The 27,444-nt window shown below is 39.8% G+C and overlaps 1 protein-coding gene and 1 long non-coding RNA gene across 3 annotated transcripts; one reads left to right on the plus strand and one right to left on the minus strand.

Annotated features, from left to right (window-relative positions):
- Positions 1–630: 630 nt before the first annotated feature.
- Positions 631–21,167, plus strand: grk6 (G protein-coupled receptor kinase 6). Of its 2 annotated transcripts, XM_058086891.1 has the most exons (16): positions 631–895; positions 3,564–3,659; positions 8,831–8,943; positions 10,844–10,921; positions 11,126–11,226; positions 11,325–11,417; positions 13,337–13,400; positions 14,607–14,747; positions 15,702–15,892; positions 15,981–16,018; positions 16,149–16,238; positions 16,325–16,533; positions 17,371–17,508; positions 17,572–17,709; positions 17,775–17,909; positions 19,405–21,167. In XM_058086891.1, exons 1-16 carry the CDS (start codon positions 844–846, stop codon positions 19,453–19,455), a joined length of 1,728 nt encoding a protein of 575 aa, XP_057942874.1. In that variant the 5' UTR covers positions 631–843; the 3' UTR covers positions 19,456–21,167. The 2 variants fall into 2 exon arrangements, with proteins under 2 accessions (XP_057942874.1, XP_057942875.1); XM_058086892.1 differs by lacking the exons at positions 631–895; positions 3,564–3,659; positions 8,831–8,943; positions 10,844–10,921; positions 13,337–13,400.
- Positions 9,455–27,444, minus strand: LOC131138180 (uncharacterized). Its single transcript, XR_009132066.1, has 3 exons — positions 27,303–27,444; positions 23,989–24,072; positions 9,455–9,579 (listed from the first exon to the last, which is right to left on the minus strand). It is a non-coding gene; the product is annotated as an uncharacterized LOC131138180 (long non-coding RNA).

Below are 27,444 nucleotides of genomic sequence, written 5' to 3' on the forward strand. Positions count from 1 at the left end.
TAAACACGAGTTTGATCAGAATGCAGCAACTTTATTGATAAATGCATTGTGAATGAATGCAAATAATGCTAATATTGATGCAACTTCTACTACATTATTATAACAGTCAAAACCAGGATATGCCACTGGGCTGATCAATAACTCTATCAAGCTGGCAATGTGTGAGCCGCTGCCCTCATCCTGCATCGGGCCGTAAACAGTGAAAGTGTTTCCTAATGCACCTTTAAAACTGTTGTGGTGCTTTCATTGATCTCTGGGAGCGAATATGCCACAAAAAGCATCTGCTCCGGAGTCGTGATCTTATTGATTTCTGGATTTGATCGCTCTCTTGTAATGTGAAGCAACATACAATGTACGTATATTCTTGCATTAGATCATATGTTAAAATAAAGTATAATTTATGAGCCACTAATATTAAATGTGTAACTAAATATTTTATGTTATATTATGTAGTCAATATTAAGAATATAGTAGAAAATACTCGTTTAACAAGTATAAAGTATAAACAGAGTATAAGCAGAGTGAGATCCCTGTTTGTGCACCTATCGCCAGTGTTTTCATCAACTCCAAGTTGTGCACCGAGTGAGACGTCTGTATGTACTTTTCTGGTCTTCGGCAGCAGCTATGGGGCGGAGAGAGAAGGGGGAGGACTACGGATGTCACCGGACAGGACTGCGGGGTAAGCAGAGAGTGGAGGGGCTGAATCTTCCTCCTCGGGTCGGCCGGTGGGAGGAGGTGGTGAACCGTGTTAAGGCAGCTTGAATCCTCCGAGGTGGAGGTGTACGGGGGTGTTGGAGCCCGACCCGGTTGTTGCTGCTGCTGCTGCTGTTAATCTGAGACAACATGGAGTTGGAGAACATCGTGGCCAACACGGTGCTACTGAAAGCTCGGGAAGGTAAGGATGGAGATGGCGGATTGACAGCTTCGGTGGGTGGTGTCCAATGCAGGGGGACACATGCAACAGTCGGCTTTTATGCTGAATAATGTCGGGACCGAATATCGAAAGATCCTGTATATTCTCACAACGTTCTCATTGTGGACGTGTGGAACTCCATTTGAAAACCAAGCCATTAAAGTTTGTTGCTACTTGTACTTGTTTATACATCTCTTATAACACAATAGAATGCATTTTCCGGCTATTTTGCATCAGTTCAGTCATTCGGCGTGGAAATAGTGTCATTTTAATTCTTAAATTCTTGTAAAAACCCACCCATAGTGATGAGATGTAACTGCTAAAGCTATCACAGTATTTGTCTATTAGTGTTTATTGATGGTTGTGATGGTAAATATTAAATACATCCATTGCGGTACCATTGTAAACAAAAATATATTATCTAATACTGTTGTAAAAACGCATTTGTCTATCCAAAATGTGCCTGGCACATTGAGTATGAAGGTTCCAGTTTAAAAGTTCTATATTATAATATAATTATAACACTTTTAAGTATGCTCTCACAATAATGGTTTAGAATTGCTGCCTTGCTGTTGTTTATCAAAGACGTGTATTTAGATTACTGTGGAATCTGTGGAATGACTGTATGGTTTTGTGTGAAATATAAGTGTAGCGACATTGCGGTGTTTCCTCTGCTTCATGTTGCAGCATCGTCCTGTCGTTTGCGAAACAGGATGTTGAGGGTGAACAAATAGTACTTTGTGGGTAGACTACCAATGTCTGATTTGTGTTATAACTATGGCATTTTTTTTATTATAGTGTATCTGCACAACTTGTCACAACCCGTAGTTATACCAAGTGTTTATGTTAGTCGTCTTCCCAGCTGATGCGCCCTTCAGCATTCTATTACTGTGACTCGTGAGGAAAATAAGCGGTTATGGCAGGGAGACAACGGTTCTCTATGCAAGAGGGTTCAGATTAGTTGTTCGAGTGAGTGAAATCCAACCTCAGAGCGAACACTTTTATGACCGGCCGCTACCACTATGACTACTACAATCAGACAGCAGGCATGGCATCTGTAAAGCTGCTGTATGTAGCACGGTGCATTCCATTCCGGAGCAAAGATCCCACCCACTTCCCACAAAAGCACAAAGATGTCTATTTTTCATACTATAAACGATGGGTGTCCTGATTAGCATTTTGGTCCTGAAGGTGGATGTGGAGGTGGGCATTGAGTAGGATGCCAGCCAAGCTGTTCTTCATGATGAACAAAGACTCCCACCCCCTCCATTAGTGACAGGATGATACATCCAAAGTGTGTGAAGGAGAGATATCGCATGTATTTCCTTCCTGCAGCTGTCAGACTCCATAATATAAACTATGCCAAAAATCCTGAACAATAACTGTGCAATAAACCGTGCAATAAACCTGTGGCTATAACTTTTTTTTTTTTTTGTATGACTTTGATTTTGCTCTTTTTGTACTGTTGTAAATCTGGAATTTCCTGATGACGGAATATAGCACGGAATTATGCTAGCGCCATGCCTTGAAATTGTCATTTTGCAGACATGGGTGTCGGACTGTTTTCATTTATAATGCAGAAGTCCTTCCACATGGTTGACTTGGCTTTGTTTACTTTCCGGCCCGCGGCAAAAACAAAGCCCTTTATGGCAGCTGCCATAAAGATCCATCCTCCAATCAATTACAAAAAGACAAAAATCAGCCTGATTAGCTGTACAGCTCTATTATAAAGCCTATAATATCCTTTTCACAGTTATTAAACACATTATAAATTCAATTTTATGCATTAAGAAGCAATTACAGACAGTTCACAGTATTTGTTTACAGTATTGCTGTTTACTTACATATCACATTTTGTCAAAGGATCTTCCTGCTAGATTCTTCTTCTTTAAATTTCTTTCTACAGTTCTTGTACATGAATATACGGGAACTGCAAATAGGTGGGAATGTACTGTATACTGTACACTGTACACTGTAGATACTGTGTACAGTACTCTACTCTTGACATTGCTACACCGCTGCTTCGCCATGTTTGACTTCTGCTTTGTGCCTTTCAAGGTCCAAATCCACCTTATTGGTAATTTTATGCCCTTAAAAGTATTTCCTCCTGGTCTGATGGTTTGACTTCTTGGTGTATACCAAGCGTACCAAGAATTCGGTACACTCTTAAGTGAGGGACAGTAAGTACTCCATACATAAATACAGTGCCACCCAGACTCTAAGTAGTGGGAGTGATCGTGTCACGTACAAGCCAGAGCCTGGAGACGTTCTTCCATCGTTAAAGTTTACTCTTTGGGAACACTTCGCTATCCCGGTGAATTGTCTAAGCAGATAAAGATAAGTGAATGAGACTAAAGATGGATGCCGGGATTGTTCTGTACAGATTCAAGGTGCACTTAAGGCAATAAGGAACGTGACTTTTACACCCTTATTATTTATACAGCTAAATTAACAGTCAACAGCACCTCTGCTGGTTGCAGCCAATATTGCGATTGTTTGTTCGGTTCAGTGTATGTATAGTTTAGTACGTCCATCCATAGTGATATGTGTGTTTTTGTCTGATATTTAATCACTGTTGTGCTAATATGCGGGCGAACATGAAAATGTTGCATTATTTGATTGTGATCCATGTTTTTGTTGTTCTTTACAGGGGGCTGTGGAAACAGAAAAGGCAAGAGTAAAAAATGGAAGCAGATGCTGCATTTCCCCCACATCAGTTTGTGCGAAGAGCTGCGGCAATCCACTGGTAAGCTAGCAATGTTTTACAGTATAAGATCATTCATTCATTCATTTTCTGCCGCTTTTCCTCACGAGGGTCGCGGGGGGGGTGCTGGAGCCTATCCCAGCTGTCTTCAGGCGAGAGGTGGGGTACACTCTGGACTGGTGGCCAGCCAATCACAGGGCACATATAGACAAACAACCATTCACACTCATTCATACCTATGGACAATTTGGAGTCGCTAATTAACCTAGCATGTTTTTTTGGAATGTGGGAGGAAACCGGAGTACCCGGAGAAAACCCACGCATGCAAACTCCACACAGAGATGGCCGAGGGTGAAGGGTGGAATTGAACCCTGGTCTCCTAGCTGTGAGGTCTGCGCGCTAACCACTTGACCGTCGTGCCGCCCCAGTACAAGATCCAATTTTCAAGTTTGTATTGGTGCCACTTGTGTCACAAGATCTCGAGATTTTCTGGTTCCGAAAAGAAATATGAGAATCTGTCAGTCCTACAGTTCCTTTTTTTTTGGGGGGGGGGGGGGGGGGTGCTTGCATACACATACACAGTGCAGCAAGGGAACCTCGTAAGCAGCAGTTTGGGTAGTGACCGAAATGACAAGCTAGCGGGTACAAACGGGTAAAATGGGTTTTATCTGTAGGGTCCCTTAGAAATGAGTTTAGAAACGCTGTCATTCGGAGTCGAACTGCTACTCCTCCGCATTGAGAAGAACCAGATGAGGTCATAAGTTCTACGGTTTTGTCGTTTTTACTCTCTCTCTCTTATGACCCAACTTTCCATCCTGCCCTATTATCTTCTCTGGGGTTGTATTATAATGTAATTAGTGTCTCACAGTAAAGCCGTCCATCCCGTAGCTTCATTCAGTCTGTTACAGCCCTGCACTCAGTGTCACTTCCAGTCTTATCAGTGGAAGTCATTGGCTCACTCTCTGCGCTGTGTTGTCTTTAATGGATGCCGTCCAAACAATGTGGCCTGTGTGTTTACTGTGTGTGTGTGAGCGTGTACACTACTACCACGACCGTAGTCTGCTGCGCTACACTCTTAAACACAAGAGTAACCGAACTCAAACTCAATTTAGCTGGGGGCCGCTGGAGCTAGGGTCTGGGCAAGGCTGGGCCGCATCAGGTTTTCCAAAAAACAACAACACATTTATTAAAAACAGAAAAATATACAAACTTTTTCAGTGCTTTGGGTCCTATTTTCTACAATAAAAGCTCTGATAAAACATTCTACTGTTCTCAAATATCTTAATTTTTATTTTTCTGCACAAAATAAGATGAAAAATAAATATACAAATCAAGAATAAAGAAAATCAATCAATCAGTAATAAATAAATATAATAATAACAATAAAACGGCAAATAATACAAACTTAAGAAACCACATATAGTTGTTGCGTAGACATTATTTTTTTCAGATTAAAATTAAAAGCATTATTAGAGCCCTGTAGACATGACAAAACACGACTATAGTCACATTTATACTTTTTTTATTTACAACATATTGCGCAACTGCAGGGTCTTGAGACACATGCTAACTCGCAAACTAGAGAGCTAGCGGCCTAAACGGTAGCCTTCAAGTTATTTCCTTTAAACTTAAATAGCCAAAAACTTACCACTTCCACATGGATAGGGAGGATAACTATTAACAGTTATTTAACCTTTAACATGAACATTAATCAAACGTAATATTTTTTTCTGGGTACATGATACCATACAGCATCCATATCAAACTTGCGCGGGCTGAACTAACATTAAACTTTCATATCAAGGCGGGGGCCTCAAACTAGTGTCCTGCGGGCCACATTTGGCCCGCGGGGCCCCGTGTTTGAGACCCCTGGTATATAGAGTTTTTCACCATAATTTCTATTAACTTCAAACATTATGCATTGTCATAGACTGTATACTGTAGTCAACAGGCGGTTGTAGTTGGGTTTGTAAAGGTACAAGTACATTGTATTGGACCTCATTGGATTGTGCAGGTGCCATACTATAGTAGGGTCCCACAATAGTGTGTACTAATGCTAGTTTTAAAGTACTTTTACGGTTGTGTATGTCTGTTGCTTTAATGCTCATGAGCTGTGTTTGTATCAGACGGACTATGTGTCTCCAAGAAGCACTATTGTGTACGTTATTCATCCATCCATTTTCTATACCGCTTATCCTCACTACTACGGCTATGCTGGAGCCTATCCCAGCTGTATTCGGGCGAGAGGCGGGGTACACCCTGGACTGGTGGCCAGCCAATCACAGGGCACATATAGACAAACAACCATTCACACTCACATTCATACCTATGGACAATATGGAGTCGGCAATTAACCTAGCATGTTTTTGGAATGTGGGAGGAAACCGGAGTACCCGGAGAAAACCCAAGCGGTGAATCGAACATGTTAACCACTCGTCCACCGTGCAGCCTATGTACGTTATAAACAAATTCCCAGGATGATCAATCGTACAGCTCCCACGTCGCTAGCTGCCTGACTAATTGTCCCAGACTTTATTTTTAAGAAGTGAATTATTTTTATTATTATTTTTTTATTATTATTATTATTATTTTTTTTTTTCCAAAACGTCCCGCTGTGGGCAGGGTGGGCTCATCTAGCTGTGGGCGGGTCAAGTCCAGTCAAGTCCAGGTCCAAGTGTCTCTTTCATGGTACCATGTCAATAACTTTATCAACCATTTGAGCTCAAGGGACAGACTTGTTGCCAAATTGTTGCCAATCTGTGTCGTGACACCGTGACTGTGAAGACACTTGCAACACGCGAAACGTCACAGTCAGTCAGTCAGCTTCCTCCCTCTGCACCTAACCGAAGCTTCCTCCGCTTCGAGGCCTCGAGGAGCTCATGGTCTCGTGTTTGCAATGTTGTTTACGAGTTGAATCGTTAACTCATCGTGATGTCACAACAACGAGGAGTCAAGGCTGCCTTATGAGTTCTTGTTGATCCCTTAAATGTAGTTCCTTGCTGACCCGCCGTACACGAGACGCACGAGTGGTGTGAAAGTGGCGTTAACGCTGCAATCTACCAAAGCCAAAATGAGAGTCTTCTGTCTTTGTCGTTGACAATGCAAATCAGCTTCAGATTTGAATGAGTCAAATGGCCGCTTCATGCTAAAAAAAAAAAACACAAACCGGCACAGGAAGGAAGTTGTCGTCAAAACGACACCTGATGTGAAACACTGATGCAAAAGTTGAGTCGGAGAACAATGAAAGGATGCAAAGCAGGAGGATTTGAAATGTACTACTAAGGGGAGCTTTCTGCGCTTGGCGTGTGGTTGTTGTTACGACACGGAGGAGTGTCTTGAGAAAGACGTTCAGGAAACAGTCAACTTCCTTGTTTGTCAGCTTCTCTTTTTTTTTTTTTACTTTTTTTTCCCCTTCATATCACCTATGTTCCAAATGTATCGTATGATATTACACATCGGTTGCTCTCCAGGTGTGAATCCACAAATGTAAACCTTGGCTGGTGATGCACAGCGTGCTCAGTACACTTTGTGTATGTCACACTTCCTGGGTTCTTTCTGAGAGCAGCCACTGATCCACGACCACGGGACGGACCCGATCAAGAGGCAGTGTGTACTCAGCTCAAGCATGGAGGAGACCAACAGTTCTGGGGGGGGGGCAATGGCTTTGGAAATCACAGAGATCCTTTCAAAATAGCTGTCACAGTAGAGCTGACTGTATCTGACTTTTCTACCCCTGAACCTCTGCTCTCCGACGACAATGCCCGTGTTATTATTTTTAAGAAAAATACACCACATGACGGTGCTGTTATTAAACGCCATACAAAACGCTCTACACTAAGTAATAATTCATAGTATCTGTTGACACCACTTGATTTTATACATAAATGCAATGTAAAAAAAATGTAATTAATTGATTTAGATAAACTTTGTAAGTTGCTAACTTTATTTTTTCAAGTTATGTTCAAATAATAATGTTGGCTATTACATGAACTTAATTTAGAATGTCATATACACTCAAATTTTATTGTTGGTAAGCTTAAAACAAAATTCAGGTTGCCATGACTTAATAAAATTAGCTTGGTAACATAATATATACACACACACACACACACACACACATATATATATATAGTAAATATATATTAAGTTACTGCTACTTAAAAAGTTGTGTGCATTGTTATTATAATTAAGTAGACAACAAATTAAACTACTTTGAATAAAATCATTAAGTCAGTTGACTTAACATATTTCTTTGAGTTACGAACTTAAAAACTTGTCCTTATGACAACAATTATTCAGTAAGCATTACTTAAAATAAGCTTTGAGTGAAGAGGAAAAGCTAATTTGTGCAATGCTATATTGTTTGTTGGTTCAAAGCAATTTCAAATTAAGTTGTCATAACTAAGAAAGACTAATGGAAACTGTTGCGTTGATTTTTTTTTGTTGAGGCTAAATGTTTATTTTTTGAGTAACTTGTAGGTAAGAGTGCTTGGCTAAATCGCCATTGAATTTGCTACACAACTTTTTGGAACTGACGAGGACAGGACTATAACATTTTTTTAAATCAAGATCAAGCAGAAAAACATGGCCGCCATCAAGCGACAGAGGCAGGATTTGTCAACCAAGTCATTAAGTATAGTAGAGTAGAATGTATGCCTGTCACAATAATCAATAAATTAGCCAAAAAACAGCCATTAATATTAATTATATTTTTTAAAACCGTGATAAAGTGACGGAGCAATGTTCGAACCGCAATGCAGCGAGAGAGTACTGTATAGTATATAAAGTATACATAACTATAAATTGGGGGCGGCACGGCGGTCTAGTGGTTAGCGCGCAGACCTCAGTTAGGAGACCAGGGTTCAATTCCACCCTCGGCCATCTCTGTGTGGAGTTTGCATGTTCTCCCCGTGCATGCATGGGTTTTCTCCGGGTACTCCGGTTTCCTCCCACATTCCAAAAACATGCTAGGTTAATTAGCGACTCCAAATTGTCCATAGGTATGAATGTGAGTGTGAATGGTTGTTTGTCTATATGTGCCCTGTGATTGGCTGGCGACCAGTCCAGGGTGTACCCCGTCTCTCCAGCACCCCCGCGACCCTCGTGAGGAAAAAGCGGTAGAAAATGAATGAATGAATGAATAACTATAAATTGATAATTGGTCGCTTTACAAGGCCTGGATTGACCGTCTTTTGCGTCTTGTCCTCCGCCAGAGAAAGACTACAGCAGCCTATGTGAGCGCCAACCCATCGGACGTTTACTCTTTCGGGAGTTTTGTGAGACTCGACCCGAGCTGAGGCGCTGCGTCAAGTTTCTGGACGCCACGGTAAGACGGAAGAAAATGTTTTGTGACAGTTTGCTACTTTGTAAACTCGCTCTTTGTGAGCGTTTGGCCTTTAGAAAACAAAGATGCAAGTGTTAAGTCTACCGGAGAAGTGGATCAGTTGATGGGAAGCCATTACACGATTACATCATTTAATAGGCTTCAAAAGGGCAAATGTTTTTTTTTTTTTCCCCAAGTCACTTAAAAATACTCTCACCAGCGGCCATGCTTTCTTGTTTTTCCAAGTACCAGTACTGTATATGCGTGGGAGCCAATTGCATGCCAGGAAATAAAGCAACAAAATGATAAGGAATGATGCAATCCAGTTGGACGCCATCGCGAACAAAGACAATAATAAACATAATTACTATGTATTGACTCATTAGAAAGCACAGGTGTATCTAATAATGTGTCAAACGCCATTATAATGCTCATTTCACATGTGATGTGTAATAGGAACTGAATGGCAAAATTGACCACAGTAAGTATATTGATCCATGAACATCATCATACCCACGATACGATGAGCGGCGGCGGCGTCCATTCGTCAGCGAGGCTCCAGTCTGACTGGCCGGCTTTAAGGCTCTCAGCTTGCATTAAGAACTCCTCGACCCTGCGACCGCTTCCTGTCTCTTTCCCCTACGAGAAAGCGAGAGAGAGCGAGAGAGAGCGAGATGGAGATTTAAACCATCTCCGTTGTCACTTAGGATTCATTTACAGCCTCTAGATGCGAGTGGAAGCACTTTGGAGGTTTCCTGGAAGACTCGGTTTTACAGCCGTTGTGAGTGGAGCGGAGGGGACGGCGGATGCGAGTGGACGAGTGGATGCAATCGGGTTCATAAATCTAAATTTGATGGCATCCTTTTTTTGCTTGTTTGTCGATACAGTATGTGCCCCTGCGATTGACTAGCAATCAATCCAGGGTGTACCCCGCTGGGATAGGCTCCAGGATACCCCCGCGACTTGTGGAGTTGAACCAGTAGAGCCTAAAATCACTTTACTTTTTTTTTGTCTGTCTCTGTTGAAAACTGCTTAAATGAAGAGACTTTAGTGGTCTCGGACGTGACCTCTCAAAACCAAAGCAGATGGCATCCGGGCTTGTGGCTTTCCTGGCCTTGTTCCGGGGAGGCAGTGCAGGTGGTGTCTGTACTGGTAAGCTGGTGGGGGGCCGGTGAGGGGAGGGTCAGGATGATGTGAAACTAAGTCTTCTATGTGTTTTTGCGCAATAGGCAAAAACAACTGTTACTGTCAATCAGTTTTAAAGTGGACCTATTGTATTGAGGGCCTTTGTATTGAGTTCTGGACTCCTGCTGAACAGAAAGCTTTCTGGATCTTCCAAACTCTGTACCTCATCCTGCGGTATTTCTGTGGCTTTCCTGTCTCCAGCCCAAACAGTCCACCCACGGCCCTCCTTCAGACACGCCACCTGCCGAGCCCACTCCGCTGTGATTGGTCACGATCAAACGCTTACAAACGCTCCAGAGTACTTCCAGACAGCTGCCGACCCTTTTGTTCAATTACTTACACAAAATAAACACAGTTAGAACACTGATAAATTGTTACATACAGCAAGTAACGTCGGAAAGGCATCGGACTTCAGCAATAGTTTGGCCAGATAGTCCAGGTTCGTATTGGCCCATGTTCACAAAAAAGTGTTGTTTCTCTTGCTGGCCGTGAATCCGCAACTCCAACCACTTCTGCCTGATGCTTGCCGAAGCTAAACAAAATTGGCTTTGCCTCAAACTGGGCAAAAATATTTCCTGGCAGCTATTACTCAACTGGGCATGCCCATATAAGGAAGTCCTGGTTGCTGTGATGTCAGTAGAAGTCTGTGTTAAAAAGTGTGCAAAACGTTTTCAAGCATTCTCATCTTTAAAATTCACGTTGTGTGTCCCTTCTGCAGGCCGAGTACGAGGTGACGCCAGATGAGAAGAGGAAGGAGTGCGGAGAAGAACTAATTGACGTATTCTTCAATCCAAAGGTTCCCTCATTTGACCCCAATGCAAGCAGACTGTAACATTAAAATATGAGATTCATAATTAAATCTGCACCACCAAAGCATAATAGGTAGTTACTTCACAACCGCAATCTAAAATGACACTTCTTACAGCGTGTTTTATGTGTCTGTCTCATGTGAACATCCAAGTATTTAACGGTTACAACAGAGCGACTTTTGTTTTTACAGAGTGAGGACCACTTGCCGGAGGTGGAGGAGGCCATGAAGGCTCAGTGCGCCGAGCGGCTGCAGCAAGAGGCATGCAAAGAGCTCTTCAAGGACTGTACCAAGTAAGTCCGCAATTCCACGGAGTCTTAACCGCGTCTGTAGGCCCGTTATTATAGTCCCGACACCTGAATGAGGTTTTTTTTTTTCTGTTTTCTTGTAGATTGATCCATGACTTCCTGAGTGTTGCGCCCTTTGCGGACTACCTCGACAGCATGTACTACAATAGGTTCCTGCAGTGGAAATGGCTGGAGAGGTGATTGTTTTTTTAGTGTCTCCCTCTAGAGCAGGGGTCTCAAACTCAATTTACCCGGGGGCCACTGGAGCTAGGGTCTGGGTGAGACTGGGCCGCATCAGGTTTTCCAAAAAAAAACAACAAAAAACGGAAAAATTTATAAACTTTGCTTTGGTTCTGATTTTCTACAAGAAAAGCTCTGATAAAACATTCCACTGTTCTCAAATATCTTATTTTTCTACACAAAATAAGATGAAAAATAAATAAACAAATCAAGAATAAAGAAAATCAATCAATCAGTAATAAGTAAATATAAAAATAATAATAAAACAGCAAATAATAAAAACTTAAGAAACCGCATATAGTTGGTGGGTAGACAAATTATTTTTTTAGATTAAAATGAACAAAGCATTATTAGAGCCCTGTAGACATGACAAAACACGACTATAGTCACATTTATACTCTTTTTTTTTTACAACATATTGCGCAACTGCAGGGTCTTGAGACACATGCTAACTCGCAAACTAGAGAGCTAGCGACCTAAACGGTAGCCTTCAAGTTATTTCCTTTAAACTTAAATAGCCACAAACTTACCACTTCCACACGGATAGGGAGGATAACTATTAACAGTTATTTAACCTTTAACATGAACATTAATCAAACGTAATAATTTTTTCTGGGTACATGATACCATACAGCATCCATATCAAGCTTGCGCGGGCCGCACTAACATTAAACTTTCCTATCAAGGCGGGGGCCTCAAACTAGTGTCCTGCGGGCCACATTTGGCCCGCGGGCCGCGTGTTTGAGACCCCTGCTCTAGAGCCACTTTTACACAGTTTCCAGAAAATTGCGACATCAATCAGCGAAAACGGTAGCAGTCATTTACCTGCCTTGTTTTTTTTTTTTTTAATTATTATTATTAGCTCCTTTCACACCGTCTGTCAAAACCAGTATTTAATCAACTTCCCTTCTATATAAAAACAAAGTCGTCCCGGCTATTTTCCCACCTTTGGAGGAAGTTTCAGAATTAAAACAGAGGTGGAACACTGTGTCTGTTTGTCAAGTATTTTTTTTGTTGTCACACATCAAATGAAGTGAATGCAGGCATGCGAAGCAGTCACAGTTGCATCAGAGACAGGCGGACACACGTCAGATCTATTGTTAGAGCTCTGATGCCGCAATCAGGGATTTATGTGTGAATCAAACTAGCCAGAATCCATAACTGAGGGTGCTTTCACACAGCAACACGTTAAACACATCGTATAATACCCTGTATAATACCGGCTCCAGTCCTGATTGAGTCCGGCTTGCTGCAAAGTGCCACTCGCACCGACTCCGGTAGACGCACAGCTTGACCAGAGAGTGTTCCGGCATTTGCGGCGTCTGAAAAAAGTAGTTGCAATAGAGCTACGATGGATTCAGTGTGAGCTCAGGGTCGTAACGGGCATGGACATGGACAAATGCGGCACACATCGTCATTAATCTATGACAACACTTCAAATTGCCAAAGCCATTCATTGCTTCATATGATATCATGTTTCAAATCCTGAAGCGTAAGAAAAAGACGACAAGGTGTGGTTATAGCCTGAAGATGAGTTGCATAACGTGGGAGATTCAGGAACTGAGATGTCTTTAGTTGGTGGGAATTTTGAGGCAGAAGACATGTAGGGTCATGTAGTTTATATTCCACCTTGCAGGCTGTGTCAATGTAGTCATGCGTTGTTCCTTACTGGAATGAAAAATCACCGCAGCTGTAGTCAAATAATGGATTCAATGTAAAAATGTTCTGTGGAATGTGTTTTTTGTGGGTTGTTGACAGAAACTTTTCTATTTGAAATGGGAAGTACTGTATGATAAATATATGGTGATGTTTCTCTGAGCTGCAGGCTATGTGATGAAAGGCTTCTGACTCTGCTTTCTTGCTATGTGTCCACCAGGCAACCAGTAACAAAGAATACATTCAGACAGTACAGAGTTTTAGGGAAAGGGGGATTTGGAGAGGTGAGTAATTATTGATGCATGAGCATCTAAGCGTTGAGTATAAATTATTGTTGCATAGAGCTGATGAACAGTAAAATGACTCTTTGTTCAGATTTGGGAAATATATTTTATATATATTGACATTTAAAAATAAATTAAATTTATTATTATTATTATTATTATTATTATTATTATTATAAACTGACTATTTTTTTCTTTTTTCTTGAAGTAACAGCCATTTAAATACCATATTTTAGGACTTTATATATATATATATATATATATATTCAAAATAAAACATGTATTAATGTAATGAAATTACAAATATTTACTTAATTAATGATATATTTTTCTTTAGAAATATATATATATATATTTCTAAAGATATATATATATATATATATATATATATATATATATACAAAGATATATATATTTATATATATATATATTTACAAAAATATATATGAAATTGTAATGAAATTACAAATATTTACTTAATTAATAAAAAAATATACAATATTTTTTTTGTATATTTACAAAAAATATATTTTTTTTAAGAAAAATATTTCATCAATTAAGTAAATATTTGTAATTTCATTATGTAATATATGTTTTATTTTGAGTTTGTTCTATTTAATGGTGGTTTATTTGCATGTTCGGCCTCTATATATATATATTATATATATTGACGTTTAAAAATAAATTAAATTTATTATTATTATTATTATAAACTGACTGTTTTTTTTCTTTTTTCTTGAAGTAACAGCCATTTAAATACCATATTTTAAGATTATATATATATACAAAAATATATATATTTTTAAAGAATTATATTGCATTAATTAAGTAAATATTTGTAATTTCCTTATATTAATATATGTTTTATTTTGAGTTTGTTCTATTTTATGGTGGTTTATTTGCATGTTCGGCCCCTGACAAAGACTATTTATGTTCCTCAGTCACGATGTTTAACGTCTGAATGACTTCTCTGTTTGAGGTTCATTTGATGTCCAAGCACAAAATGAAAAAATGAGATAAGACACATTATTGTTTCCCTCCATGTCCAATACATGTGTACTGTTATTAGCTCGCCGTGAGCTATTAATTAACCGCCTCCGATTCGACACACCCACAGGCATAACTGCTGCTACTGTACAGTATGTGACATTTATTAAGTGGATGTCAATCTAGGACATTAAAATTGTGGATTTTTTTTGCTTACAGGTGTGTGCGTGTCAGGTACGGGCCACGGGGAAAATGTACGCCTGTAAGAAGCTGGAGAAAAAGAGGATCAAGAAGCGTAAAGGAGAGTCCATGGCGCTCAACGAGAAGCAGATTCTGGAGAAAGTCAACAGCCGATTTGTTGTGAGCAACGCACACTGTTTCAGCTTGACTTTAGAAACCCTGAGGAACAAATTCATCTTAATTCAAAAAAGGGGTCTGAAAAGGGGCAAAAATGTGATCCAGCATTTATTGGTTTGTGGGATTTTAAAAAATGGATTTATCATGCAGTTCGCATGAGGACACACAGCAGCTAACTTGGATTCACGTCAATCCGTTTCTTTGTCTCTGGGACATCTCTGGGTTCTTTATTCGTCTTGCAGCCTGACCCTCATGACAGGACATCCCCTACCTTAAGGAATACTTTTTAAATTGCTCACAAACACACTGCAGTATCAAGGATACTTTTCATTTGTAATAGCACCAAGCTCAGCTGTTAAGGTCCCATTAATTCAGAGTTAAACAAACTGAATCAAAACTGCTCAAGATGTACCTCAGGGATCCGTCCCAGAGCCATTTCTGTTCTGTTGCTGCAGTGTCAAACCGACATCATCCCTTTAAAACAGAGCCCTTTGCTAACATTTTAGGCTAAGTCGCCCTCCCGTTTGTTTCAGTGCTTTCAATGTTTTCAAAAATATATATGGAATTGTCATGAAATTACATTTACTTGATGAAATATTTTTCTTTAAAAAAAAAAATATATATATATACATATATACATACACACATATATACATTTTTCTTTAAAATATATTTTTGTAAAAAAAAAAAATATATATATATACATACATACAAAAATTTATATATTTTTAAAGAAAAATATTTCATTAATTAAGTAAATATTTACAGGGATCCGTCCCAGAGCCATTTCTGTTCTGTTCCTACAGTGTCAAACCGACATCATCCCTTTAAAACAGAGCCCTTCGCTAACATTTTAGGCTAAGTCGCCCTCCCGTTGGTTTCAGCGCTTTCAATGTTTGCAAAAACTTGCTGATTTCCTCCCAGACATCTCTCGATTAAATCTAAAATTTTGTCCAGGTAAGCTTAGCGTACGCATACGAGACCAAAGACACTCTTTGTCTCGTGTTGACGCTCATGAACGGAGGTGACCTCAAGTTTCACATCTATCACATGGGCGAGGCAGGCTTTGACGAGAAGAGAGCCGTTTTTTACTCCGCTGAGATCTGCTGTGGGTTGGAAGACCTGCACAGGGAACACATCGTCTACAGGTGAGAATGTAGTACTCTCACAGACCGATGTTTTGGCCCTTCTATGTCTTATAGTCTTTTTTTTTTTTTTTCTATTTGTACCACACAGAGATCTCAAACCAGAAAACATCCTGCTGGATGACCACGGTGAGTATAGAGTAAGGAGATATGCGGTTTTTATAGTCTTGAGTATTAATAATCGTCATTTATTTCGGTTATTTTACAACGGTTCTATTTCAAACCAGCGATTCAGTTCTTGTTTTGGGTGTGTGTTTAGGACACATCAGGATATCAGACCTGGGTCTAGCCGTCCACGTACCAGAGGGCCAGACCATCAAGGGCCGGGTGGGAACGGTCGGATACATGGGTAAGAGACACAGTCAGTCCACCTCTACTTGAACAAATGGTTGTCGTCTGGTGTTCGAGATGGTTGTATTGGTCTTCTAAACGCAGCGCCGGAAGTAGTGAAGAATGAATCTTACACCTTCAGCCCCGACTGGTGGGCGCTGGGGTGCCTTCTGTACGAGATGATCGAGGGTCAGTCGCCCTTCCAGCAGAGGAAGAAGAAGATCAAGCGTGAGGAAGTGGAGCGGCTGGTGAAGGAGGTGGAGGAAGAATATTCCAGCAAGTTCTCAGAGGAGGCCAAGTCCCTCTGTAAAGCGGTGAGTAGATATTACTTTTCTCTAGAATGAGTCCCTCTAGAACAGGGGTCTCAAACATGCGGCCCGCGGGCCAAATGTGGCCCGCAGGCCACTAGTTTGAGGCCCCCGCCTTGATATGAAAGTTTAATGTTATTGCGGCCCGCGCAAGTTTAGATGTTGTATGGTATCATGTACCCAGAAAAAATTATTACGTTTGATTAATGTTCATGTTAAAGGTTAAATAACTGTTAATAGTTATCCTCCCTATCCGTGTGGAAGTGGTAAGTTTTTGGGAAATAACTTGAAGGCTACCGTTTAGGTCGCTAGCTGTCTAGTTTGCGAGTTAGCATGTGTCTCAAGACCCTGCAGTTGCGCAATATGTTGTAAATAAAAAGAGTATAAATGTGACTATAGTCGTGTTTTGTCATGTCTACAGGGCTCTAATAATGCTTTGTTCATTTTAATCTGAAAAAAATAATTTGTCTACCCACCAACTATATGTGGTTTCTTAAGTTTTTATTATTTGCCGTTTTATTATTATTATTATATTTATTTATTACTGATTGATTGATTTTTTTTATTCTTGATTTGTTTATTTATTTTTCATCTTATTTTGTGCAGAAAAATAAAAATTAAGATATTTGAGAACAGTGGAATGTTTTATCAGATATTTTATTGTAGAAAATCGGAACCAAAACACTGAAAAAGTTTGCATATTTTTCTTTTTTTAATAAATGCGTGTTTTTTTTTGGAAAACCTGATGCGGCCCAGCCTTGCCCAGACCCTAGCTCCAGTGTCCCCCAGGTAAATTGCGTTTGATACCCCTGCTCTACAATAATGTCTTTTGCCCCCCCACAGCTGTTAGCTAAAGACCCCAGAGTGAGAGTGGGCTGCCAGGGAGGCGGAGCCTCCGAGGTGAAAGCACATCCCATCTTTCAGTCCATTAATTTCAATCGTCTGGAAGCAGGAATGTTGCAAGCGCCATTCATTCCTGATGTAAGTCCTACACAGACGTCACCAAATAAAAACACACTTCAACGAGGTATTTTGCTTTTGCAGCCACAGGCCATTTACTGCAAAGACGTGCTGGACATCGAGCAGTTCTCCACCGTTAAAGGCGTGGAGCTAGAGCCAAAAGATGAGTCCTTCTATAGCAAAGTATCCACAGGCAGCATTTCCATTCCCTGGCAGAACGAGGTACTGTCGGACATCTTTAGTATTTTATTCAAGTATTTTAACAGTGCTTCATTCCTGCGCTGTAGATGATAGAAACAGAATGTTTCGCCGAGCTCAACTTTTTCTACCCTGACGGGACGGTTCCCCCGGACCTGGATTGGCGAGGACAGCCGTCCCCGCCCCCCAAGCAGGGACTCCTACAGCGGCTGTTTGGCAGACAGGTTGGTCCACTCAAGGGTGGCGCAGACATGAGTCAAACATAGTACATAAGTGTACGTACAGAAGGTCCATAACATTGTTATTATTTAGTTTAAAATGGATTACAAACGGCGGCACGGCGGTCGTGTGGTTAGCGCGCAGACCTCACAGCTAGGAGACCCGTGTTCAATTCCACCCTCGGAGTTTGCATGTTCTCCCCGTGCTTGCGTGGGTTTTCTCCGGGTACTCCGGTTTCCTCCCACATTCCAAAAACATGCTAGGTTAATTAGCGACTCCAAATTGTCCATAGGTATGAATGTGAGTGTGAATGGTTGTTTGTCTATATGTGCCCTGTGATTGGCTGGCGACCAGTCCAGGATGTACCCGGCCTCACGCCCGAAGGCAGCTGGGATAGGCTCCAGCACCCCTGTGACCCTCGTGGGGAAAAGCGGTAGAAAATGAATGAATGAATGAATGAATGGATTACAAACACCGTGGAGTGACCTGTTTCAATTACCGGTTCTCAAACTGTGGTCCGAACACAGCTGGTGGCTGATTCATTCCACTGTTCTCAAATATCTTACTTTTTATTTTTCTTCACAAAATAAGACGAAAAATAAATAAACAAATCAAGAATAAAGAAAATCAATCAGTAATAAATAAATAAATATAATAATAATAATAATAATAAAACGGCAAATAATAAAAACTTAAGAAACCACATAAAGTTGGTGGGTAGACAAATTATTTTTTTCAGATTAAAATGAACAAAGCATTATTAGAGCCCTGTAGACATGACAAAACACGACTATAGTCACATTTATACTCTTTTTATTTACTTATTGCGCAACTGCAGGGTCTTGAGACACATGCTAACTCGCAAACTAGAGAGCTAGCGACCTAAACGGTAGCCTTCAAGTTATTTCCTTTAAACTTAAATAGCCACAAACTTACCACTTCCACACGGATAGGGAGGATAACTATTAACAGTTATTTAACCTTTAACATGAACATTAATCAAACGTAATAATTTTTTCTGGGTACATGATACCATGGAGCATCCATATCAAACTTGCATGGGCCGCACTAACATTAAACTTTCATATCAAGGCAGGGGCCTCAAACTAGTGTCCGGCCCGCGGGCTGCGTGTTTGAGACCCCTGACCTACGTAGAGGGGACTTAGAGGAAAAAAAAAAAAAAACATCAACACTCCCATCTAGTGGTCAATGTTGAGCATTGCTAAATGAAATGACTAGTATGACCAGTCCGGGTATACAGCATTTTTTAAATATAATTTTTCATGATTATGAAAAAATCTAAAATCAACCGATTTCGCATTTTTATGCCAATATCAGGCCGATAATTATCGGACATCCCTAGTTTTGTTTCGCTGCGTCTTGAACACAACACCCACATTAGTTAAGCCACTTTGCCAGAATACTCCCAAGTGAGACATCATACTTGACAACATGTTGTGACAACCACGTCTTACTTTCTATTCTCTACCGCCCCCACAGGACTGCTGTGGCAACTGCAGCGACAGTGACGAGGAGCCAACCAGGCTGTGACACACACACACAGACCACAGATACCATTCGTTTACAACTTTTTGCACATTTATATAAAAAAAAAAGATAGTCTATCTCTAAATGTCAGAATGTATTTTCAGCATAGCCATAATGTTCCAATGTTATTTAAAAGAGTGTAAAATATCAGCCGAGACTCGTGGGATTTATTTTTCATCCTCTCTCTCTGCTGGCTCCAACTGGAACATTGGCTGGCCTGCTGTAAAAGTGCCTTGCCGAAGGGCACAGTGACAGTGCTTACTAGAAAGGGCGGAGCCTTCCCCGTTTTTTCTCCAGGGAATAAAACTAGTGACTTTTTTTTTTTTTTAAACGTAACGCCTTCACTTCGCTCTGCTGTGACCAACCTTTGCTCTTTTTTGGCTATTTTATTTCTTCTAATTAACTCTCTGTAAGTGTTTAATGAAGCCATCTGCAGGTGTCTTCATATAAATATATATATTTTTTCTTTTTGTCAGTTTGATGTATACAATGGGATGCAACTGTACATATTGGCCTACTTTGGTTAAAATAGGAACTATTTGGACGGTGAGAATGAAGACATTGACGCCTCACTGTATGACTTGCAAAGCATTTTTGACAGCCATAGTTCTGACAAAAAGCACATTCTTTTTTTTTTTTCTTTTCTTCTGTTGTAATCTTACAGGAATAAAGTTAGATTTTTATTGAAATCAAACCCCAAATACCCCAATGTACCAAAATAAAGTAAAGATTTAAAAATGCAATGTTACAAAAGTAAGCATGTTATATCATTAGTTGTATTTTGTTGTAATGCATAGCCATGTTTTTTTTTTGTTTTTTTTTCCAACCCATCAATTTTGGCTCAATCGGGGGCTCTGTAGTAATGATCCAAAATATCCACTTAAAAGATTTTTACAATTTTTCCTCTGGATTATTTTAGCATAAAATGCACATTATTGTCCTAATATTGCAACTTTTTACTCATATTTTTACTTTATTCATGAAAATTATTTTTCCCCCTGTTTAAATGATTTTTTTTCTTGTAATATCACCATTTTCTTGTAATTAGTTTTGTTTACATGACTCTTTGGCTTTCTTCTGGTAATAGTAGAGGGTGTTTCGTAAAATTTGATATCATTCGAGATGTAAATAGGACAGTAACTACACAGCCAAGTTTAATGATACGAGACAGGGTTAATGTTGTAACAATGTATGATTTATTCCTCCAAATTTGAATGAAATTTTTCACATATGTTGAATATGCCAACAAAGAAGGGCTTGAACTGGCTTTTGGAATGATATCATTTTTTTTAAATACCCTCTATTATTATTAGTATTATTACTTTTGTTCTATTCAGTGTGGACAAGATATTATGCTTGTAAGATACCACTATGCTGTATATGTTGCTGTCTGGTCATATGTATTGTCGCCACTAGAGGGCGTCAGTGTGTTGAACATATCTGTCGGTAATGTGTCATTGTCATGTTTCTCAGGAGGACATTTACGTCTTTTATCATTCAATGATGACATTGAAAAGTGAAAACACGTGTATAAGCTATAAGGTGTTTGGCTGTTGATGCTACAGAAAAATCCCCACAAAATTGAAAGGCTCCGCTAAGTATTCTAACCCTGGATTCACACAGGGAATGTCTACAAAGAGGAAAATGGCTTCCTCAGTGACAATGTTCCTTGATTTGAAGCTGTTAAGACTGAAATAGATCTGAACACAAAGGAATTGCTCTAACTCTTGTTTTATTTCTTTTTATATTGAACAAAAGAGACCACACTGAAATGTTACATATCACTTGAACGGGTGCGCCCACAGTAATGTAAAATGTTGAAACAAACTTTGATCTGCTAGAAACAAAAAGATAGCTTTTTTGTTGTTGTTGTTTTGTTACACTTTATGGGTGTCGAGCTAACATTAGCCAACCAGTCAAGTCAAACTGAACTGAATGCAACATTTTTATTGGTAAATGTAAGCTACTCCTCTACAGCGGAGTGCCGCAGGGTGCCCTATTAGAGCTCCATTCATTTGCTACACACTTTCCATGTTTCCATTACTTTTGCAACCCTTCCAGTGATAACTGAAACTGACATAATACAGTGTGTTCCAACCGAGAAAATGTGCCTTAATATTTACCACGTTTACCACAAAAGGCAAGGAATGATGTTGAAGGAAATTTTCGTAATTAGACACTTCATTCTTACAAAAATATTTCTAAAGTTGATTTTCATGTTTACAAAGCATTCCCACATTCCCAATGGAATCCATGTTAAAAGACCACATCCACATCCAAAGGTGCCTTTTTTGGGTGTTTGTGAAGGTATCTTGTTTTATAAACAATACTGATCAACAACTCAAATACAAACTGAAAGCTCATAATTTTTGGGGGAGGCTTGACAATAAAAGGGGCATTTTCATCAGGATTCGCTGTAGTTTGCTTCAGTTCACATACTGATATACTGGACTCAGCGAAGAGTACTACCAAGTTGGAACATTTACCATTTCTGAGGCTGGGATTACACTTTTGAGTGTTGTGGTCAGATCCTTGTCAGTTACGTTATGCAAACAGACTACCTTAAAGCATTGCTATCATGGTTAATATTGATCATGCTTTATGATGGGCTTCATAGTGTGTGTGTGATGAGGTTTTCGAAAGAATAAAGGCACTTGCAACGTTTGAATTAGAGCTAAAATGGTATAATCATGTCGAGAGATGCTGCATTTTGATTCTTACCGAGCGCCACTGGATTAATTTTACAAATAAGAACTGTTGTGTGCTAAATAAGACATGCTGCGCTATGGAATTTAATCATTACGCAGAGACAAACTATGGATAATAAATAATACATATTTAAATAGCTTTGTTGCTGCTCCTCCCATGCTACATGGGCTAACCTACTGTATTTGTATTGGAGCCAGTGACTTAGGCCGTGCCAAAACTGTAGGAGGCGGTACTTCCTAAAATTCTATCCAATCAGAATCATCCTCTGTCATTCTGTCACTTCCGCAAACATAAAACACAACTCGTTCGTGTGGACTGACAAGGAGGCAGAATTACTTAAACGTTACTAAAACGTTATTTTGGAATAAAATTGATTGGGAATCTTGCGTTTTAAGTTTTTCTTCACCCCTGCTATTGAACGTGAAGTAATATGTGAGTCCCGGGGGCATCCATGTTGTTTCTGATGTAAACACAAGTCGCGTGTGTGACGTCACAGCATACGTTGTCGCAGGCAGTGACGCTGGGAAAGGTAAAATTCCGGTTATTGACGTCCATAGCGCCACACATTTTTCGCCAAATCCACACTTTGGTTTTGAAAACTTGTTTTTTAGTACCAAATGTCTGCGGGCTGGTGTGGATGATAGGCCAAGTCGTTTGATGAGATACCGCCCACGTGTGGACAGGGCCTTATTCATCTCTGAAGTTCCATTCCATTATCACTATTTTCTCCTTCCCAACCAGCACCTGATATAAAGATTCATGATTCATACGTGTGATTACACCTCACGGCGCTACAAAAGAAACCCTTCCAAATATGAGCATCCTGTCCTTCAGAGGGAAAAATAATGACTGCAGATCATTTTCACTCGGGATGAGTGGTCCTGCTGGGTTTCATCATCACAGTTTATAATCACGGAGGAGCAGACGCAGGCGGGCAATTAAATTAACTGTAATTAGCTGAAAAATACAAGTGCTCTGCTGAGATGTGTTTACATGAAGCATGAAGGCTTTCTGCCTACACACCTTTTTTTATACATGCTTTTTTTGAAATGGAAATTTTGTATACGATATTTAGCCTCTTATATGAACATGACCACGCTTTTGTTTGACAGATTAAAAATTAATTCCCTCATAAAAAACAGCGGATTAACTTGGTTAATTATAATAATAATTATTATTATTATCATTATTATTATTTATTATTATTATAACAACAATAATATAAGTATATGTATGGGCTACACGGTGGAAAATAAATAAATGAATGAATAAATAAATAAATTCTAAGAATAAATAAATTTTTCTAAATATTAAAATAAATTACAATCTGAAAAATAAAACAACTACAAAGAATGAAACAAAAAATAGCCAAGTTTAATTAAATAACACTATATATTTAATTATATATAAAATGAAAATTGTATTGCTATAAAAAAAACTTTACTTTTTAGCACCTAATTGTAACGCTAAAAATATGTTTTAAAAAAATTATTCATCCTGTATTATATAATAATACTAAGGTATTATACAAATATAATTATATTATATTTAAAATTATATATATATATATATATATATATATATATATATATATATATATATATATATATATATATATATATATATATATATATATATATATATATTTAAACAATACTTACATAATAGTATTTGTATCTCTGAGCCATTTTTTTTCAGCTGCAATTTTTTTTTTAATTATTGACAAATGAAACCCAAGCCTCTCCAGGCCCCCAAACATACTAAATTAGATCATGAACTCTGAAAACATCAACATATCATCAAAAAGCTCTGTGCGTCTATACTTACATTAAAATAGCTTAGCCTGTGTGTGTCAGCATCCCCTCTCATCTTCTCCTGCGTTCCTATGGCAACCTCAAAGTCTGGAAGCATCTAAATAAAACGAATACACAAGTGAGACGCACACGTATCGTGAACAAAAACATGTCCTCCTTCAGGCTGCCGTTCATTTGCTTTTATTTCACGCCCGAATCCCTGTTGTGCGCCGATGTGATTGCGTGCTGATGATGGAGGAAGTGATTTAGGGTTAGAGGAGAGGAGGCTTCAGTAATCACCATCAGAGATGTGAAGTGCAGCTGGGGTGGTAGGGTAGTGAGGGGGGGTTGAGTCAAATGCACATGATAAACATCAAAAAGCCTCCTTTTTAGCCGTGGATTGTAACAGTTGTTCATGTATGACGTCATATGATCAGTCACAGGCATTGTGTGTGTGTGTGTGTGTGGACTCCAACTGTGGGAGGCACATCAAACCACTTTAGAGGAGTTTCCACACAACCACCGACACCACCTGCCGTCCGCCACCGATGGCTCACTCGGTCCATTTTTAGACGCTCCATCGGGATATAAAAAGCAGAACAGCAATTGTTACTACTTTGTTTCCTCGCTTGCCGGGAGAACAAACACCTTGGCCGCATTACATGTGGCAGACATACTGATTTGTGGGGGAAAAATCTAGTCGCGCTGGACATGTGATGAGTTATCGGAAATGAACTGATGCACAGTTGAGTGAACACTATCTACTATCTTTTTGACTTCCTGCGGTGCTGTATGTAGAAATCTGATGAACCGATATCACATTTTGACACTGATATTAGGCCGATTATTATCGGACATCCCGACTCATTCATTCATTTTCTACCGCTTTTCCTCACGAGGGTCGCGGGGGTGCTGGAGCCTATCCCAGCTGTCTTCGGGCGAGAGGCGGGGTACACCCTGGACTGGTTCGCCAGCCAATCACAGGGCACATATATAGACAAACAACCATTCACACTCACATTCATACCTATGGATAATTTGGAGTCGCTAATTAACCTAGCATGTTTTTGGAATGTGGGAGGAAACCGGAGTACCCGGAGAAAACCCACGCATGCACGGGGAGAACATGCTATCTCCACACAGAAATCACAGAGGGTAATAAAATTATTTTTCATATTTAAAAAATGTAATAAAAATATGTAAACTAATAGAAATCAAAATACATCTGGATTAATATTTTAAGTATTTTTTTAAATTATTATATATGTAATGTCAGTGTTTTTTGTACTTTTTTTGCAATATTCATGAATTCGCTCATTCATTTTCTACCGCTTATCCTCACAAGGGTTGCAGGGGGTGCTGGAGCCTATCCCAGCTGTCAGACAAACAACCATCCACACTCACATTCATACCTAAGGACAATTTGGAGTCGCTAATTAACCTAGCATGTTTTTGGAATGTGGGAGGAAACCGGAGTACCCGGAGAAAACCCACGCATGCACGGGGAGAACATGCAAACTCCACACAGAGATGGCCGAGGGTGGAATTGAGCCCTGGTCTCCTAGCTGTGAGGTCTGCGCGCTAACCACTCGACCGCTGTGCCGCCCGACATCCCTACTTTACTGCTTTAATCCTCACATCTTTCTGTTAAAAAGTGTAACTCAGCTTCATCTCCAGAGCTACTGCATTCCCTGCGGCTGTAGAGAGCCTGGTTCCCTGCTTTACAATGATAGGAAGACCGACATCGAAGGATCAAAAAAGCGACGTCGCTATGAAGTTACGAGTTATCCATGCGGTAACATGGTCTGACACTTCCTGCTTGAAACTCCCAAAATCAGAAGGATCGCAAGGCCCATTTTGCAGGGCCTCAAGAAGAATTTAACTTTTGTTTGAGAGTTCTGAGAAGGTTTAGAAGGAGGGGACACGTGACCCTGAAATATTTTGTGTTTGGCAGGCGGACATCGGGTTTCCCTGAAAACAGGAAGAGGTGACGTGACCACTTTGGAAGGGCTGGTCGGCATGCTAATAAGTTAATCACAAGGATGAGGAAAAAAGTGTGGTCCTATAAGTGGAGTCTGTGTGTGTGCTGTTGAACAGACTGATCTTTATGATGGAAGGAAAGAGGACAACAGCTTCAGTGTTCCAATAAAGGTCTGAAAAGGACCGTCAATACTGTGAGTGCTTGTGTGTGACTGTGACTCAACCAGCGGGCGGCCTCTTGCGTGTCAATCACATGGTGCTTTGCCACAGGTTTCACCGCTGTGATTGGAGTCCACTTCGGACTCCAATCACAGCTGATTTCTCATCTGCTATTTTTTTCCCCCTCCAAAGCCGTAATCCGAACAACTTGTGGAGAGTTTCAGTGGCTCATCCAATGATTGGAGCTAAGTATTGTTTGAATATGGTATATTTTTATTGAATCACACCAGTTAAATTGTGATATCAATGAAATATGTTAAGTTGAAGACCAACATTAGTCAATATCATTCTTTAATTGGGCTAAGAAACATTTTTAGTTACGCAAGTGATGGTTCAAACTGGACTTCAACCAATCATCATCATTGCGTAGCATTAAAATAGCATAGTAAAACAATCAAATGCTCAATTTTTTTTTCACAATTTCACCACTTGTCTGTTTTAAATATAAATACACACGAAAAAATATACACACGTTAATTATGTACCATCTATTATATATTTCACTTATCATCACTAGGGGCGCCCCTGAGCATGTGATGTGTTTTTTTGGTAACACAGAAGAAGTGTGAAGAGCTCAGTTAGCTAAAATTTGTGTGCAATTAATCAGTGACAAACAAATCCAAACGTATGTAACTATGTAACATGTATATGTAACATTAAAAAAGTGTATAATAATGGAAAAACTCAAACATATTAGCAGACCCACAGCATCATACTTGATAAGTATAAACATTAATGTTCGGTGTAAGTTTGAGCGTCGCCGCTAGAGGCGCTGCAGAGCACGAGGTGCGTTGTTGGGTGTGCCCAGGTAACACCGAAGAAGCGTAAGCTAACTTTAGCAGGAGGCTAACATTTACGTAAACTACGTGTCGATAAATACTGTACACCCTTCCAAAGTATTAAAAATAAAAAGTCAAAATGCATTTCGGTTATATGCTATTTCTTATTCCATTTCCAAATGTCATTAACCCAAATTGAAAGCGTCATACTGTACTCGTTCGTGACTAGGGGATGGCACCCACATACATCCCCAACTGTGAATCGTACTTGCTCATCATCTCCATTAGTATTCCCAAAATCAATACGAACAGACGGTGTCACGAAGCCAGCACAGAAAAGGGAGAAGGGAAGAGAAAAGGAGGGACTTACTGGAGACGAGAGGTGAGCCTGTCAGCGCCTCCTCCTTTTCAGCCTTGAGCGCTGCAAGCCAGGCTCAGAGGCTCAGAGTGATTACCAGACTGGTGAACCAGGTGGAGTGCAAAGATAGTGCGTCAACCCCTGAACACGGTGA

Source organism: Doryrhamphus excisus, chromosome 11 (genome assembly GCF_030265055.1).
Source record: "Doryrhamphus excisus isolate RoL2022-K1 chromosome 11, RoL_Dexc_1.0, whole genome shotgun sequence".
In the NCBI taxonomy this organism is placed as follows: domain Eukaryota; kingdom Metazoa; phylum Chordata; class Actinopteri; order Syngnathiformes; family Syngnathidae; genus Doryrhamphus; species Doryrhamphus excisus.

What these genes read in the sequence shown, in the direction of transcription:
- grk6 (XM_058086891.1), top strand. Translation starts at nt 844, where the DNA reads ATGGAGTTGGAGAACATCGTGGCCAACACGGTGCTACTGAAAGCTCGG. An exon ending in GGAAAGGGGGATTTGGAGAG is followed by an intron (nt 13,401 to 14,606) that starts GTGAGTAATTAT and finishes TTTTGCTTACAG; the next exon opens with GTGTGTGCGTGTCAGGTACG. An exon ending in CCATTCCCTGGCAGAACGAG is followed by an intron (nt 17,710 to 17,774) that starts GTACTGTCGGAC and finishes CCTGCGCTGTAG; the next exon opens with ATGATAGAAACAGAATGTTT.